General features: G+C 39.9%; 1 protein-coding gene across 12 annotated transcripts in view; it reads left to right on the top strand.

Annotated features, from left to right (window-relative positions):
* Positions 1–19,001, top strand: part of ENOX1 (ecto-NOX disulfide-thiol exchanger 1) — a 376,319-nt gene that overhangs the window by 228,997 nt on the left and 128,321 nt on the right. For 8 of the 12 annotated variants that reach the window (XM_030473000.1, XM_030472916.1, XM_030472969.2 and 5 more), the window contains 2 exons: positions 8,618–8,752; positions 9,597–9,734. In XM_030473000.1, the coding sequence (XP_030328860.1) occupies positions 8,743–8,752; positions 9,597–9,734 (148 nt within the window). In that variant the 5' untranslated portion in view covers positions 8,618–8,742. Of the gene's footprint in view, positions 1–8,617; positions 8,766–9,596; positions 9,735–19,001 lie in introns of all 12 variants that reach the window. The other 4 variants (XM_030472995.2, XM_030472997.2, XM_030472985.2 and 1 more) reach the window with 3 other exon arrangements.

Genomic DNA, 19,001 nt, shown 5'->3' with positions numbered 1-19,001 from the left:
ACTGAGGACAGGCAGGGAAAAAAAACAACCAGAAAGCAAATTATCTCTCTAAATATCCATACGTATCTATATTTGGGGACATTCTCATGAGCTATTGCAAACTGACTCATGATTTCTTTTCTCCTGAGGTTCGCTGTGCTGGAGTTATCAGACAGGCAAAGGACAGGAGTGGGAGCCAAGTCCCCCAGGACTGAGTGTCTCGCTGGGATTCGTATGGCGTGCAGGTTGCTGAGTGGTGGTTGTGCTCCCAAGGCACAATTTGCTCAGCCCAGCTCACGTCATCCATGGGTGTCTGACAAAGCAGATGTCCATATCCAAAATTGCAGTGCAGAATTCTAGTCAGAGAACTGAGATGTGTACCTCCAAGGTGTGTTTCATTGCCTAGTAGAGCTAGGTGTCTGAAATAGACTGTCAGAAGTATCTGGTCTTCTCCATTTGCAATGAGGGCAGCAGGAAAGCTCAGGCATAGACAGCTACATTGGCTAAAGTTAGGTGAGATGAATCCCTCCCCTAATAAAACAGCACAGTATATCAAACAATACTGTCTTGGCTGTGACGAGATATTTGGATGAGGGAATGGCCCATGGCAGATTAAGGCAAGAATTGTGCCTCCATTGTAAGGGGAAGCATGGAGTCAATGGATGGTGCCTCCATTGTAAGGGGAAGCATGGAGTCAATGGATGGAAAAGAAAAAAAAAAAAAAAGGAAAACAAGAAAGAGTAATGTGAGGTAAATGGAGAAGAACAGGAGATATACTAAGAGGGATGGAAGGAATACAAGATACATGAGACCAGGGAGCACACAACTAATTTAGAGCTTGTAGCCGGAGAAAAGATCCTGAGTGTGATGTGCTAAGAGGGGGATGGCAGTTTTTGGAGTAAGGACAGATGTAAGTTGGTAGAAGAGATAGATAGTGAGTTTTTCTCTTAAGCAGAATTTATCACCGGAAACCTTGAATTAAAACAAACAAAACAAGCCTAAACCTCTTTTCCAGAAATTCACTTATCACCTGTCACTGGGAGAATACTTGATGGTCTTGCATAAAATTTTGATCAATATGATTTCAGATCACTTCAAAACTCTGCAAAAAAGTGCTCTGCAGATCACCCAGGCACTTAACCAAGGACACGTAGATGTCACTTCTTGTCACAATTTGGTCCAATGATAAAAGCGTATTTTAAAAATATGAAAATAGTTTGATTGACAAGGATTTTTTTTCCCCCATGAACCTCTGCCTAAAAAGACAGGCTGCTTTAACTCCACGAGTTCAATTACACAGGCTTCGAAGAAGAAGAAAAATGATAATGAATGCATTTTAGAAACTTCTAAAAAGTTTCTTAAAATAGATTTTCCATACATAATGTTGCCACGTGATACTTAACTGTCTCCTGGTCTTCTGGGGCTGGAAGAGAGCAGCCTGTGTTCATTTGGAAATTCAATAACGAGGCTCACCTGCTTCTGGTGGACTGTATACTGTCCCCAGGGCTCTACCACAGACAGGGCTTTCCCATCACTCTTTTCATTTTTACAGGACATGGCATGGGAGTGACTTCGCTTTAGGTTAGCCAGGAAACTAAAATGCTCTTTCTGGAAGTGTGTCCCAGCTTGCTTTGTTTTTGGGTTTGTTTTTTTTTTGCTTATAAAAACTCCAACCAAACAACCCTTTATATTGCATCTGCTTAAGGTAGCTCTAGTAAACATGAGGTAAGGAAAGGACACTGTATGGTAGAGTGAGAGAAGGTATTTGTTAAGTGTGGTTTATTTATATAGGTGTTCCTCAAGCCCAACTAGATAAGCAATAGCATGTATAGCCCACTTATAATGACTGGTACTTTATGGCACTAAGGAAGCATTCCCACACATCTCACTTAAGTATTCAGCCTTCATGTGAAGTTGTTGAAGCGTGTTTGCTCAAAACCTTCTTTGGGTGCTTTCTCTGTTGTCTGAAATTCAGTGGTGTGGGAGGATGTCCTGTTTCTAAAGTGGTTGGTGGCCTTTAGTAGAATACTGTGTGATACAAGGCCTACCATAAAAATGCAGCTGTAATTAATTAAAAGATTTCAGAAGCAATTTTTTTGTTGTTAAATATAAATTCTTGGAATGCAGAAATTTAAAGGAAGAATTGGCCTAATTCAATCAGCAAACCACTGTCCTCTTAAATGGGAAGCAAATGATTCACAATTGCAAGCCATCATGGCAGAGTGAAAAACAGAGATGAAATCATCGATTCACAACAACATTTTGTGTTCAAGGAATAATCAGACCTGTTTTTATCAAGACTGTGCTGCATTGCTAGCCTGAAAAGTTGCTTTGGAATTTTTTTTCCCCTTCCAGATGATTTTGGAACTGCATATGCTTTTTCAATAACTAAGCTGGACTTCTATAATGCTTTGCTTAATGTGCCTCCAGATTCAGTTATTTATAGACGTTAGCATATTCAGACTCCAGCTGCTAAAGTACACACAAAAGAAAAATCGCATTTGTAACCTGTTAAGTGTTTGCTCGGAGATGCCAGTGAAGTTCGGGATTTAGCATGAAATATTACTGGGTGACCTTTCAAGGAGCATCATAAGAGAACACCTGTTTATCTTGAAGACCTTTGTTTTACTTTTTTCTCACTGTTGAAATCTTCCAGTGTTCTGTGTTCCAAGGGAAATCTGGCCTTTGTGTGTACTGTGTGTTATCTTCAGGAAGTGCTGGGACAGAGGATTTAAATAATGCAGCATCTCAAATGAGCAGTTCTTCCAGAAATTGTGTTTTGTGCGAATTGGTTTTGTTAAATTTAGGGGGGAATTGTAAATATATTGTGATTTTTCTCAAAGTTTTCTTAGTCCTATCAGTATGGCCATGATTTACTCATCATCTGTTTTTCAGTGAAAATTGGTGGAAAGGATACTTTGCAATTATGCAAAAACCTACATATTCAGTGTACATAGTGAAAAGTGAAATCTCTTAATACTGCAGCATATGTTTTATGAGTTTATAAAACAAGATAGTTTTTTAATGGCATAATCTAGAGTGAGCCAAGGTGTTATAATTCATTCATAAGACAAAAAATCAGAAGATCATACAAGTGTACACATAATCAGAGGCTCTAAGAGTAGGACCCTGCTTATTTTCACTAGCTTCTGCCTAATGAAGGTGTTTTCTTAAGGAAAGTGCCAGTTCCTGCAGAATCAATATTTGCTTTCAAAGACCTCTTGTAAAAGGGACATGTGACACAAAAAAACAGGTAAATGGGGTGACTCCCTGGAGACCCTGGAAAGCAACTGGCCTCTCTTCAGTAGAGCTGTGGAGGGCTGAAGCATACACTAGGTACCTAAGTTAGGGTCCCATCACAGAAAATAAATAACTCTAAAAAAAATGGTCTGGTACCTTATATAATTTTTTTTTAATTTAATTAGTAAATGTTGTTTTGCAAATTGTTGTGAGAAATGTGTATTTTCCTTCAACGCCTTTTGAATTTCAGAATTTAGGTGAGGTTTTTTAGGTGTTAACATACCACTAATCATGCAAAACTATGAGACAATGCCTCTTCTTGAAACACTGCACACGCAATATAATTAATAAAAGCCATCTTCAGAGTCACATTGGAGATGTTCTATTTTTCTCATGTGCTCCAGGTAAGATGGCTGCGGCACAGAAGTATTGTGTTCATTGTAGCTACTCTCAGCTCTCTTCTTTATCATAAGATGGTCAAAAGAAGTTGACAGTGACTGTCAATCCTTTCTTTTTCTTTCTTCTTTACTGGGAGTCCTGTCTCCAGCTGGGCTAATAAAACACTGGAAAGAACCAGTACAAAATGCTTAATATATTTTAGAAGACAACTGGAGCTACCCTGGTAAATGACCGGTACTTTGGCAGGTCAGATGGAGTGTGACCAACCTAATGACCGGTGCCCTATGAATCACAGGGCACAGTAACACTTTGCACATGCCATTCTTCTAAGAACTGGAAAATTCGCCTAGATGTTACAGTTCAAAAGGTACCACATCGCTCCTTCCCATCTGCATTGTCTCGAGAAGAAGCAACATCTAACATCTTTGCGATTGTAGTCCCTGGTTTTATAAGGCTGGTGGCATCAGTCTTTTCCTTGAAGGATTTAGTGGTCACTAAAATTAGACAAAGAGGTGAAATAACTGAAGGTCACCCAGCAGGTCGGCGTCAAAGTTGGGTGGAGAACCTCCTCTTTGCATCCTGGGGCTGGCCGCTGGCCCGGGCACTCCACAGAGGGTTGTTACAGTGGTGCTTTTAATCAGCTTCACTCCATGTCATAATTCATTGTCTGTGGTGTTATAGATATCTAAAGGGTAGGATTTTAACTTAGCAATCTGCTGTTATTGAATTACTTTTATGTTGTGTTAATTTCTTTGTCTCATGGCATTCATTGCCTGTGATAATTGATGCACAATATATAACCAACTTCTGTATTCATTTGGGTAACTGCATTTAATTGCCTGGTATAAAATATACGTACTAAGTACAATCTGCTGTGACTGCTATGACTGAGAAGTACTCGTTGGTATGGACTTGAGAGTGCTTTATCTTCCTGACAACCTGTCTGAGGAAAGTTTAAATGTCTCCCACAATCTGCCATTTGAGGTCTGGTACTCGCATTATGTCTGCAAAAAGAGAGACCACAAGAAGTGTTACATGGAATCGTTTTACAAAGTGTTTGGCATTGAAATTTTGTTAATCAGAAGGTCTCAAATGAAGAAGTTTGTATTAACATCGCTACCTCTCCCAAACCTCAAGGAATTGCAGTGCCCAGAAGACTTTACACATTTTCTCCTGTAAGTCGGGCTTATGGCTTTATTTGCTTCTGAAGTTACTCCCGTAGAGTAAATCTACTACCATGCACAAGCATGTATAAACACAGATTTCTTTTACACATATCTTCAGGTCATTAATGCGTGGAGGAGTACCTAATAAATCAGGAATGCTTTCTAAAGGTGTGATGTCAGTAAAATGGTATTGATTAATGTCTGCTCAGGACACACAGGATCTCTGCACAAGCTTACACTTTCTTGTGTAACCAGTTTAACCAGTATCACAGTGATTTATTTTTAAGAAAGCAAGAATCTTTGCTAGTAGATGTATTTCTCATCAAACACAGCACTTTGCTTTTTATATGACCTAGTGAGTGGGTTTATTTGTTTCCCTGGCTTGTTTTGTTTCCAGTGTCATGAAGGGTATAATAGTGAAGTGTCTGAGTTGTTCAAAGAAATGCTGAAATCTGCCCAAAGCTGATTTTACCTTAAGCATTAACGAAACCTTCCCCATCTGAATTTTCAAAAGTTTTTAAACAAAAGCTAATGTTTGAATCTAGATCAGGTGTGGAATGCCTGTGAGATTACTTTAACTGTATTATGTTGCTCTCTGTTAACGTAACCGGCAAGTTATCAGTAGAAGGGATGTTCACAAGTAGTATTTTTCTTTTTAAGAGAGCTAGTTTCTACAGGCTGTACCATTAGTTCTGCCTACAGTTTGCTGCAAATTATTCAGTGTTCATAGGTGCATTTATGCTTGTTGTTCAGCTTTCTTCCACTGACAAAGTAGCCTGCGGCAGCTCTAGGTTAGATAGAACTAGTTCCACTTCAGGCTCCTCACATGCTCTTTTGTGTTTTTATCTCCTGGTTCAGCCTGCACTGCACCCAGGTCCTGCTGATAAAACAGTAGACTTGATGGCCAGAGAGAAGGCAAAGGTGCCCAAAGCCGGGATGGGCTGTGAGATTGTGTTTCAAGCAAATACTTTCAAGCAAATACTTTCATGGCACATTGGACAGAGCTGGTGCCATAGTACAACAGGAGTTTCACCAATTAACCCACTGATTCTGCTTTATTTCATACTCGTGGTGCTATGTTCTTCCTCCGCTGCAAGGACTTTAGTGAATACTTGTGGCTAATTCATTGAAGTATATCAAAGTCTGAAACATGTGGACAACCCGGTAGAAGGCAAATGCCAAAAAAGTAATCTATTAATTCCCAGTAGGCTGAGGTGCATTTGTCTACCTCAGTGTTTGATTCTCTATGGACCAGTTCCCATTTCTGGCAGAGCTCATACAACTGCAATGTGAGTTTGGGGGAAAGAGACTGTAGAGTTTGGCAGCAGACCTTGTCACCTAGGGCACACTTCACAAGGCCGTAAAACAGGGAGACAAAGGGGATGTCATAGAGAGTCTGACACCCATTTATGCACCTTATTCCAATAACCCAAACCTGTCTGAGATGCCTTTACCCCAAAACCATGGGGCAGCACCTCCTTCCTCTGCAGCAGTCAGGGTGATGCATTATGCAGACAAACAACAACACAGCAAGGTATGAAAAGGCGTTTAATCACTCTTGGCTTTCAGACGCGCCTTCCTGCATCGAGGCTGTTGGTCATGGGAAGAAGTGAACCACTCGCATCTGCACTACTCAGCATATATTTGTAAATCAAGATAGATTTGGGAATGGTTCATAAAGAGCGAGGGGGGCTGTACTGTGTGAGAAATAACTTACTGACAAGGAATAATTCAGCCAGCTCTAACCTTGAAATAGATGTTTGTGGTCAGAAGTTTATAGCCTGAGTGGAAAGAGCTAAGTACAAGTTTAAGGAGCTGAACAGGAGACACCCAGTTTTTAAAAACTTGACATAAATCTTGGGTGGCTCGCCTTATGTTAGTCACATTCCCTGCAGAGGACTTTAGTTCAATGTTTGTTTGGTGTTTATAGATGTTATTTAAAAGCTAATTTTATGATAAAATTATTTTATGTTATTTATAATGAATAGTGGAGATCAAATAAGAATTGGAATTGCAAATTCAATATTAAGAATTGATAAATACTGACTTTTAAATAGGCCCACTGTAGATTTGAACAAAATGCTTTTTAACCTTGCATGCTGGTTATTTGAAAATTGCAGCATACTAAAAAATGTACAGCAGTGTCTGATCCTGACTCTTCCTTCACTTTCACAGCTATTGATGTGGTCATGTTTCTATGAAGTGATCTGTACAGTCTCAGGGAATTAGAATATAAAGCTTTCTGGCATGTACTTTATGCACATCACATGAAAAAAAGAAGAGTGTAGGAGGCACTAAGCTAAAATACAGCATAATCATGTTAATTGTGTGTTTTCTAAAGATGAATTCTTAGGGTTTGCATGTTGGCAACCTCTTAAGGTCTCTTGAGTACTTTATTAAAGACAGCACAAATATCTTAGGGCTGAACTGGTCACTGAGATGCACCTGCACAGCGTTAATGACCTCCCCAACGCCTGTAAGCATGTGGTCAGTTATTAGCCAATAATACCAAACACTGTAGGTCAGACCCCTAGGCCAGCCAGTCACATCTAACTAATGCACAAAGAATAACATGACCATATATCTGTGGTCATCCTCCCCCCAGTGTTTTCTCCCTCTGCTGTGAGTTCTGGGAGCTCACAGCCTTTGCTCACGCCCCTTACCTGTTCGGTCATTCAGGCTCCTTTCTGACCAATGACATGCTGATGTTGTGAGCTTCACAAACACCTGTAACATCACGAAGTTACCCTTATGTAAAATTCATGGTTGGACAGATACCTGATGAAAGCAATGTGCTTTAGCTAGGAGCAGATACTCCACCTTTGCTTTGAGCTAACTAACCTTTGTGAGCTGAAGATATAGTGTTACTTAAGGAGCAGGCATCTTCCTTAGCTTTCTTAGGTTTTCTTACTTTTCCATGTCCTTGCAGGCTCCATTCTGTAACTCATTGCAGTGTATTTTTTTTCCCTATTCATCTCAGAACAGGAGACTATTTCCTTGAAACTTGCAACATCAGTTAATTATTAACAGTGAAAGAAAAATCATACTCATCCCTTAATATGTTCTTTCAGCTGAGGCCTTCAAGCCAAGGAGGCTGTGTAGCTACTGATAAGACCTAATTTGTGAACGGCTTTTCAACAGTCTGACAGGATCATACATGGCACTCTTTATTCAGCAGGTAAAGTTGAGCATTTGCTGAAACACATCTACAGCAGCCACTAAATGCGTGCAAGGAGGCTGGGGTGTGTGATCCAGAGGGAGTGTGCAGCAGCAGTGTTTCTTGACAAGAAAACCTCAACATGGTCCAGAAAGCCAAACATATCCTGGGCTGCATCCAAAGGAGCGTGACCAGCAGGTCGAGGGAGGGGATTCTCCTCCTCTTCTCTGCTCTCATGAGATCCCACCTGCAGTATCGCATTCAGCTCTGGTGCCCCCAACATAAAAGGGACATGGACCTGTTGATGTGAGTCCAGAGGAGGCCACAAAAGATGATCAGAGGGCTGGAGCATCTCTCCTATGGAGACAGGCTGAGTTGGGCTTGTTCAGCCTGGAGAAGAGAAGGCTCTGGGGAGACCTGAGAGCAGCTTGCAGTGCCTAAAGGGGCCTACAAGAAATCTGGAGAGCGGCTTTTTACAAGACCATGTAGTGACAGGACAAGGAGGGCTTTAAGTGGGCAAAGGGGAGTTTCGTATGATACAAGGAGCTAGGCGATCTTTAAGGTTTCTTCCAACACAAACCATTCTATGATTTTATGATTCTGAAAGCGGTCTGTCTTTTTGCAACTATGTTCTGACTACAGCACTTGATAGTTGATTTCATCTTTTCTCTTTCAGAGCCTAATGAGCTGTGTGTGGGCCCTGCGTTCAGTGATATCCCATGTCAAGATGCTGTTAATAGAGTAGTTAATTATTCCTAGCTGAAGAAGTCTAACAGGAGCAAAAGGAACTGGGGAACAGCAATGGCTGCTGGTAAATATCTCAGGTCTGCAAAGGTCATAAGAAAATAGCTGGAAAGAGCTGATTTCAGCTGTGAGTGGGGAGGGGTGAAACAAAAACATGTGATCACACCTTGAGTTTGGGGATTCAGTATTGGAAAAATACCATTCCTTAGCTATCCAACCCACTCTTCCTTGCACAACCCAGGGAAATCATGCCATATTCATAATTCTCTTTTGTTTTTAGACAAAAACCCTTGATATTTTCCAAAGTGAATTGGTTTGGTTTGACCTCTTTTTAGTTAAGGGCTAATGTGTTCTTAAATCTTTTACAAAAAACCCGCACCTTTGTGGAAAATGGGAGAACCAGTGGAAACTCTTGAGTTCTCCCAACATGTTTCTAGCAAGTTGTCACAGACTATATACAGTTAAACCATATCAGAGGTTTTCAGGGCAATTCATTCAGATTGGGAGGGGCCTCAGAAAGTCTCCAATCCAGCCTCCGGCTCAAAGCAAGGCCAGCCATAGGGTCAACCCAGCTGCTTATAGCTTTATCTAAAGTTGAGTCTGGGAAGCTGCCAGAGTGGCAACTGCACAGCCTGTTACCCTGCTTGACTGTCCTTATGGTGAAAAAGTTTTCCATACAACCAGCCCAAATGACTCTTGTTTCATTATATGTCTTTTGAATATTTCCAATGTCTTAATGTTTTGCTATACAATAGCAAGCACTATTATCAGTGATCTAAAAGGTGAATCATAGTTATAAAACAAACCCAAAATAAGCAGTGGTTTTGATATCTCATTTTCTCACTTAAGACTTTGGTTAAAGATCTTGGTATGTTGACTTTTCTACTTACAGTGTGCTTCTTTTCTTGCAGCAGCTGATGGTTTGGGAAGTATAGCTATAGATACCACACAACTTAACATGTCAGTTACTGATCCGACAGCTTGGGCTACAGCTATGAATAACCTGGGGATGGTTCCAGTAGGACTAGCTGGACAGCAGCTCGTGACAGGTAAGATTTTTCTATTTTAAAGAGGTTTCTTATACCATCTATGAATTCTTTGAGTCCTTTTAAAAATATATGTAATGATTTCTGAGTATACTATATTTTTATATTCTGAAAACATCACCTATGATTAATATTGCATACCATGTATTAGTCTCTTCTTATAGTAGGTATATAATCTATATTATATTTTAACCTTGTGGAAAAGCCAAAACTCCTTGGGGAAATTAAACAACTAAACCACTGATCCTTATGCTGGGTCGAGATCAGAAGGCAGGTCATGTAAGGGATGCATTTGTTTCTGTTTCTCTGTTCAAGCAGGATGTCTTGAGGTTCTGCCAAGGAATACCCTGCGCTGGGAACTCTTGACTGGAGAACGATTTTAAAGTTATGTTAATTGGGCAGAAAATCACAAAGCCCATTCAATTCGTATGCTCAGTTGATATTAGTGAGGTGAAGCTTTTCTATCAGATGTATGCTTATTTACTTTCTGTCTGACTCCATAAATTGAATTTCAAGAGGTTACTCTTGTTTGATTTTGTTATTTCACTTCCCAAATATAGCTGGGAAGAGTGTTACAGGGGACTGGTTATTCTAACAATAAAAAGAACATTTTGAAACCAGCAGTGTTTCACAGACAAGCCTGGACATATCAGACGTCGTTGTCAACAGTAGAGGCCCAATTAGTTGAGATTAATAAACCTTCATTTCTCCTGTGAGGTAGAGACAAAATACTTTTATATGGGTGGGTGCCCTATAGACACAAGCCACATGCCAAGCATATGACAGATCCCCTCTGGAAGCTGCATTGCCACTTCAGCTTAAGAAGAGCTGTGCGACATATGGATCAGAGCAGCATCCTGTCACGCCTGTGCCGTCCGTGTAATCATGGATGCAGCAAGGCAGGTCATGATGTAAATCACTCTGCCTGCCTCACCAGGGATGCATGACACTTAATTTTGGCCAAATATGTCCGCTTCTGACACTGGGAACTGAGTGGAGCTGTGCCAGATCACAGCTGATGGCATGGCTCTGAATTACCTGTTTTACAGGCGGGTAAACTAAGCTGCAAGAAAGCTCATTTATAATGAATCAGTCTCAAGCAGAGAGTTTAGCTGGTGGAGGCTGTGAACTGCTTCTTGGTCTCTGGCCTTAACCCCACACTCCCTATTAAAAGAAACAAGCAAAGCCACCCACTCCTCAGGAGCCAGTTCTATTCAGTGTTTTTATCAATTACCTGGATGCAGGAGTTGAGTCCACACGAAGTTTGCTGATGATACTGAATTAGGAGGAGCAGTTGATTACCTTGAGGGTAGAGAGGCCTACTGTAGAGATCTGGATAGAGTAGAGCAGTGGACAGTCACCAACCACATAATATTTAACTAGCAAAAATGGCAAATTCTGGTGTAATCCTGGATGTACGTGTGGACTGAGGGAGTCCACACTGGGGGAGTCCACTCCAGAGGTTGGAGTGCAGCCCAGCAGAAAGAGGTCTGGTGGTTTTGGTTGATGGGAAGCTCAAGCTGAGGAGACAGCAATGATGGTGAAAGGACGAGAGAGCAAGACTTAAGAGGAGCAGCTGAGAAAAGCTGAGAAAAGGAGGCTGAGAGTAGACCTCATTGCTGTCTACAACTTCCTCATGCGAGTGTGTGGAGAGGGCAGTGCTGATCTCTTCTCTTTGGTGTTCAACGATACGATGTAAAGGAGTGACTTAATCCTTCAACAGAGGATGTTCAGATTCATTATTAAGAAAAAGTTCTTCAATGTGAGGGTGGCCAGGCACTGCAACACGCTCCTCAGGTCATTGCGTGTTGGTGTTCCAGAAGCTTTTGGGCAGTGCTCTTTGATATATGATTTAACTTTTAGGTTGTCCTATGTGGAGTCAGGATTTGGACTTAGTAATTGTTGTGGGACCTTCCAGCTCAGGACATTTTATGATTCTAAGTGCTGGTGGTGAAAAACTTTTGTCATTTTCTGGTGGGGCTTTGCCTACAGGTGGTGTGCTCAACCTGAATGCAATTACCTCCAAACGGGAAAATAGCCACATGTCAAAATTGACTTCTGCTGCTTTCATTTAAAAGCATCTCAATTGCATATCCCATGGAGGTTTACCCACCTTTTTGACTTTTTCTCTTCCTCTGTCTCTCCCGTTTCCATGTAAATCGTGTCCTCAGGTGTGCTATGCAATCCCTACATGGCAGCCTCATCTCATGTGCAGTGCTTTTCCCCACAAGGGATGATCTCCAGGAGTTTATTTCATTGCCAGCTCCCTACTGTTACTTCCATAAGTATGTGTATCACGTATTGTAGGAGTGTTGTACAAGTCAGTTTGTATTTGTTCAGCATTTTCTATGTATGAAAGGTGCCATAAGTAATAAATATTAATTACTGAAGTGCTGTCTGATTTCTCTATGGGTGCAGAACTTCTTTTCTTTTCTTTTGCTTTCCTTTGTTTGAGACTCTTGTATTTTCAAAGTAAATAGGTGCTTTGACACATCATTATATTTCCTTATGAGTCATAGGTTTTTGACACATTTTCTTCATGGCAAATCCATAGTGGCAAAACCACAACTTACCATGAAAAGACTTACAGACTTCTATGCTGTAATAGATTTACTGTGTCTGCATTCAGTGAGAGTTTGCATCGCCATTTCTGACCAAATATCTAGTCCTTAGCCCTTTCTGACTTTCTTTTATTTTTTGCTATTAATCCTAGTAATGAACTCATCTTTGTCAGCAGTCACATATTGCTTTTGTTACTGTCATCTGTGACATTTCTCAGAGATGAAAATGACACATCTATGTCCCAGTGCTAACTTCTTGTCTGTCTTTAAAAACTTATTTTGTTCTTTCTTTTCTGCCTTGATGACAGGTAGGAAAGCAGTAAGTAGTTTAGATTAATCTTGGAGAAAGTATGATCTTTCCTGGATGTCTTTACGTAACCTGCTATAGTCTGAAATTTGGTGTATGGTACTCATCTATATCCTGACATATCTCTTAGTTCTCTGATCTTTCAGTTTCCAAAAGATTTCCTTCCCAAAACTAACCAGTTCCTAATTCCTAAATTACGTTTCGGTTCTCATAGATATGAAGCCCGTATGATCTATTAAGTCTTTTTAAAGGTTTTTGATGGGGTTTTTTTGCCAACTGTTGTTAACTTTGCTGCTGTGTAACATGCTGGGATGCCTGCCTTGTAACAGTTATGCTCCCCACTTTGCAATCTGTGAAGCTCTTGCCTAGCCTGAGAGTTTGTTAAAATGACAACTAAAGCTTCTGCAACATCTGGACAATGCTCTTCTCACAGCCTGGGATGAAGGCTGTCTGGTCTTGGTAACTAATCAATTTTAAGCACTGCTAACCTTTTAATAACAGTTTAGATGATATCTGCACTCTATTTAATTCCTTATCTCCCAGTGCTGTAGAATTGGATTTTTGATCTGGGCAAATGTCAGAGCCTTTAATTTGTAAAGATGGATTCTTGTTAATAGTTGTATATTATCTCTTCTGTTTCTACATATATTTTGCTTACACTTACTATTATTCATAAAGCTTACCTTTTTCCATAATATTTGGCTACTGCATTACATATACACGAATATATGCATTTACACATTATATATACATAATTCATACAATAAACTGTACTTTAATAATGAAATAGTTAAAGTGTTAAAGATTGATGTGAAATAGTTATGGCCAAAAAGCATTTGCATTCTAAACCTCACCTGTCAGCAGATTACAATTTTTTCCCCAAAATTGCCTTTTGGGCTGAATTTTCTCATGGTTGGTCTCAGTCCAGAGGAAAAAATAATGCTGGAAAGGTTGGAGAATATCTGCTAAACTGCTTTTGAATTATCCAAGCCTTAAAATGGTCAAGTGAGAGGGGAAGGATAGTTTGTACTCCACCTTTTTGAGATATGAATCCTCTTTGTTCACTCAGCAACTCTTATTCAAACACATCTTTCAAATACATTCAAATCTGTTGTTTTGTTACATTTTAGGACTAGCAGAAAAACTCAGTGACCTCAGGCCAACTTAGAATGTTTTATTTTGCTTTTGCATTGGTACTTTTTAAAGGCAATTTTGGCGTTTCTGAGTTTAGTGTTCTTACACTTTCATTTGTTTCAGCAAATGGCAACAGGACATCTCCCTTCTAAAGGAAGAAATCCTGCCAGGAAAGTTATTTACATCCCTGGTTCCGTTTAGTTCTTATTTCACTAATGAACCGTTGCCCTAAAAAACATGAAGCAATTTTGAGATACTTTCCTTCGGAATGACTTACATGACCTAAACTTTTGTTAGTCAAAAATGGTATATGTCAAAAGTTCCTGAGTACAAATGAACATGAAGAGTGGTACGTAAGTGGTAATTCTTTTAGACTTAGTTAAGTTCATAGTCAGTGCTGCATACTTGTGCTCTTACAGGTAAAAATAACAAACCACGAGGGCAGACATCCATTAAAGTTATAGATCTGCCTAGATGTCAAGGATATGCCTGAAAACTCATGCCTTCTACTTATTTACAGGACAGTTATCAAAGCATACTTTTCCATGGACATCTGGCCAACAGGCCTCAGTCTCAGGACATTAAAATTTTCGGTGGTCCCCAGTCTTGTTCTGCTGAAGTTAGACTTTGACCAGTTGTACAAAATCCTAGTGAAATCAGAGACTAGGAAGGTTTCAAGCCTAGTATCTTGCTTACCAAAAAGTCTAAAAAAACCATAACACCATTCTTATGGCCTCAAGTGTGTATTTTTTAGACGCTGGAGGCTGTGAAATATTAGACACATCAAACTTTCTGGTTTTCCATTTGTCTTTGCTTTCCCCACACACTTGACTTTTGACCTGATTTCAGTGGAACATAGGAGCTGTCAGTTCCAATCAATCAGGTCACCTCACTCAGGACTGTGCTTTTGACAGTGTTGAGTATCAGATACTTCACAGGAAGAGATGTACAAGGCAAATCAGTATTGAAGTGCTTCTCCCTCTGATGGGCTTTCCTCTTGATCATTAATATATAGAATAGGGTTCCCCAGACTAGACGTTGTATTTCCTAACCAATTCATAACTCAGCAAAACTTCATTTCTGGAAGCAGCCCCTGCAACAGTAAGTGTTGCAATTCTGAAACTCCACACTTACTTACTGAGAACAGAAAAAAAGGGAAAAATTCCATCTAGAGACTCCTAAATCCCAAGACACGAGGTTAAATATCCCTTCCAGAAGTTTATTAGCTCAAGACCTCCGCATGTTTGGAGACATAATATTCAAACCCTTTGTTTCTTCAGAGTGAAGATTGTAACTAAAGGCAATCATTAGATTCAGATTCCAATTAGTCTCAAGCATTTTTCCATGTGATAGGCATATCAGGGGGAAAACTGTTACTCCAGTATCTCAAGAGGTCACTGATTCCTACACAGAGGAGAAGACCTAAGAATTATTTGAGAAAACTCAAGGATGTGTTGAAACAAGAATTCCCTCACCATTCTGCCTTGGCTATGGAAAAGTCCTTTAATCTTCAGTGTCTTTCTACCATAAAATAGATGAGGCATGCTTTATGAATTATTGCTCACTGCAGATAATCATACACTGACTAAATTGTAAACATATCCCTCATTGTTCTTGTTATGTACTATTTTTGTAACGTTAATGAAGAAAAATCAAATAAAGCAGGAAATCAAGGTATATTTGATTACGTTCAGCAGTTCCTCCACACACACACCCCCCCCCCAGAAAAAAAAAAGGCTGTACAATAAGCAGTGATGAAGTCTTTAAGAAGTCAGCTGGCTAGAAGACTCTGCCAACTCTCGTGTGTATACTTCTTCTGTGCCCTTTCCATTACTGGAGGCTTGGAGCCACTGATAGCCATCTGGCAGTCTCATTCCATTTTACCCATGCTATCCCATTACCTGTTAAAGCTTTCTTTTTCTACACTTCATTGCTTAGCCACTGAACCAATGTGCCAATGTGCACATAAGTCGAATCATCCAAGACTTGCCTAACAAAACACAGCTTCCTTTTCTGTAGTTAATGTTGACCTCCTGCTAATTGATTACAGGGTCTTTCCACTGAAAAGTTTTAAAGCAAGCCATTTGTATTATGACCAGTAGTCACTTTTTAAAGGAAAAAAAATGCTTGAGCATCCATAATTGGTGACTAAAGTTTAGCACATTCCAGATGTAAGCTTTGAAATGCATAGGTGGTTGGTGAAGGCACTCCAAGCACTCTTGTTGCCCTGCCTCTGTAAGGTGCAGACCACAAGTAGCTCTTGGCAGAGTTCATCAGGCCAGTGGCACAGTAGTGTACAGCATGTTTACCCTTGTTTTGAATGCTGCACGGGCTTCACATCTGGCAGTAAAAGAAGATAGAAAAAGTCTTAATAAAATCTGCAGTTTTCTATAGGTTTTGCAAACCCCTCGAGGTTACAAGGTATCATCTTCAAAAGGCATCTTTTCAGCTGTTACAGCTTCCCAACCTGTTTTATGCGTTGTGTCTTGTTAACAAGCCAGCCTGTGGATCTAGAGAAATGTAGTAAGGCATATTCGGAAGAAAATGATATAATTTTCCTAATTTTATTCTAGTTCCTTCCTCCTTTATTTTTATAGTCTCCACTACAGAAACGTTGCATTTTAGTCAAGAGGAGAAGATTTACCATTTAAATTACCTGAATGAGCAATCAGAATAATTAAAGACATGTGAAACATACTCTAAAGGATGAACGTCAAGCCTGTACTCAGATAAAATGATGTATTTTTATTGTTGAGACACAGGAAAGCAGCAAGAGTGGAAGAGAATAGGTTCTGTGGGAATCCCAGTATGTAGAGCCACTGGGAACATCTCTAAAGTATTATATATTAGTGTAACAACTAGATTTTTTCATTGACCTGAAAAGCGCCTGCAGAGTTAATCACACTTTCTATCATGTGAGTGTTACTCAAGGAGACTTCACACCAGGGAACATTAAAGTGCTAGGAACAAACACGGTTAGCTTATAACAGAAAAAGGAGAGACAGATTTGATGGCCAGAGGAAATGTGTCAGAAACTCTAAGTGCCTTTGACACATGATAGGGTTAAGTGTGCCTCTTAGATCATTCAAGTACCTTCTCTATATTAGACCTTAATTGAGGCCAAGGATGAAGATAATGACTAAAATCTGCTTGGAGCTTAAAGGTAAATAGCGCTTTTAACATGGTATGAGGGGCTGAATGTCCCAAATAAGCAAGACTCAGAGGTGAGCAAGGATGCATAAAGGGAATTACTAAGTGCAAAGCTTGTGTTGCATTGTGAAGTGAAGGGTTTTTCAGGAATATGGCATCTCTGTCTCTGTCATCATATTTTTGTCCAGGACAGTTAACAGTTTAGGAAAACAGACTGATTACTATTTACATAACTCTTCTTAACATTCTCAATATGCTGGAATAAATTTATGATGGAATCCATATTGTTTGGATGGTTTTGGAATTTTGTTTTGTTATTTAATCCCTGGGTGTTGGTAATTATACCACCAATAATCTGTTTAGCATGTTGTTATTTGAAGTTACAGTGAAGTAACATAAGGAAGTGTTTTATTTTTGCAAAAGTTTTTCCCATCTTTTATCTCACTTTTGAAAGCCTCAATTCCCAGTATTTTCCATGTGTTTGTTTATTCTAGACAAGAAAACCTGTGAGTAATTATGAGCATCCCCCTGCATAAAGTAAGCCAAGAGGCTCTTGGGAACCATTTGCTACTAACTGTTCACTTCTGCTTGGAGCACAGCTTATCTGTGGTGCTTTCCCTTCACACATCACTCCTCATCCAAGGATCCCAGGTTCCTTGGCTGACATGGGGAATCCAGGATAACTGCTGTGTGATATGTGATATACAGTTTGCTGATGGGAAAATTGAGTTATTGTGTATAGAAATCAACAGAAAGAGCAAATTGACCATTTTAACTAATCAAAGACAAGTTATAAATAGCAGGTTATATATTTTTTGTCGGAAAAAAAGGCTTGTTAATGGCAGATATTTGAAAGCAACCTACTCAGCATAGTCATGGTGTCTAGGAGGCAAGGTGAAAGTGGTGCTACTTTAAGCCAAAGCTGTTTACAGGTTGTGTAGATGATCTGCAGGAGATAGGCACAGCAGTCCCAAGAGGACTGTTAACTCAGTCCATGTGCAGAGTGCAGTCAGGAGAGCACAGTGATCAGGCACTGCCTGAGGGAATCACAGAGCAAGACTTCCTTGGGAGGGGAGGACTTGAATATGAATTTATCCCCAGGCAGCCATCCCAAATCAAGGGCTGTAAAACATTTTGTTCTTCCCTAGTCAGGCTCTCTCTTTGCTTGCATGGGCTAAATTGATGCGTAGAGCTTGGCCCCCGGAGAGCAAACAAAAGAAGCTTGCTTTCTATATTTTACCTTGAGATGAAGGGTATAAGCATGGTTTTCGTTCTGCCACTCGTCCTTCAAATGCCCTTTGCTTATTGCATGAGAATTAGATCTCACAAAGTGCATAAAGATGCACATCCAGTTCACTGCAGGAGTCTGTTGAAATATCAGCTGAGGCGATCAGTGTGGAAAAATGTCTTTTGATGGTCAGCATTGAAGAAGAAAGTTGGGCTTCAGCAAGCCTAATCCCTGGGCATGTGAGGGAGCTTGTAACATAATACTTAGCTAATGTTGACTTCGATCAGATAAACAGTGGATTTACTGCACCTTCTCATGCTCCGGTGGTGACAAGTGATGTGCATGACATCACCAGCTCTGAGTAATGTCTCTGTAATGGGAAGCAGCTGGTCACTGGAGTAGTTCTGTTAGTGGACATGGAGGTGAAAGAGAATTAAACTTAATACATACAAAATGCTCTAATACTCTGCAGTATGTAATTTGATTGTGTTCTGCCCAAATATTAAAGATATCCTTTTACTGTGGCTTCAGAAATTTAATAGGTCTGTTCGTGTAACAAGGGCAACTTTATCTTCCTTTCCTGTATGTGCACATTTCTTATTTGGATATTTTTTCCTTAAAAAATGGTCCTCTTCACTCTAGATTATTTTCCTTTATAAATAATCTCCTCCTCCTGACCACAATACCTACATTATTTAGTAATTATTTGTTATTTCTATTCAGGAAAGGCTTAGCGATAAAGAGCTGCAGTAAGTTTAACACTGCCTGAACACTTTAGAGTCAATCCCAGCCCACGTTGCACATGGTCTGTTTTCTTTCACTTAGATAAATCAGGTAGGTAAGGGACTGCATGGAAACAATGGGATAATACTGATTGGCATGAAAAGCAA

Source organism: Strigops habroptila, chromosome 2, assembly GCF_004027225.2.
Source record: "Strigops habroptila isolate Jane chromosome 2, bStrHab1.2.pri, whole genome shotgun sequence".
NCBI classification, from domain to species: domain Eukaryota; kingdom Metazoa; phylum Chordata; class Aves; order Psittaciformes; family Psittacidae; genus Strigops; species Strigops habroptila.
This window is presented reverse-complemented; position numbering and strand designations above follow the sequence as displayed.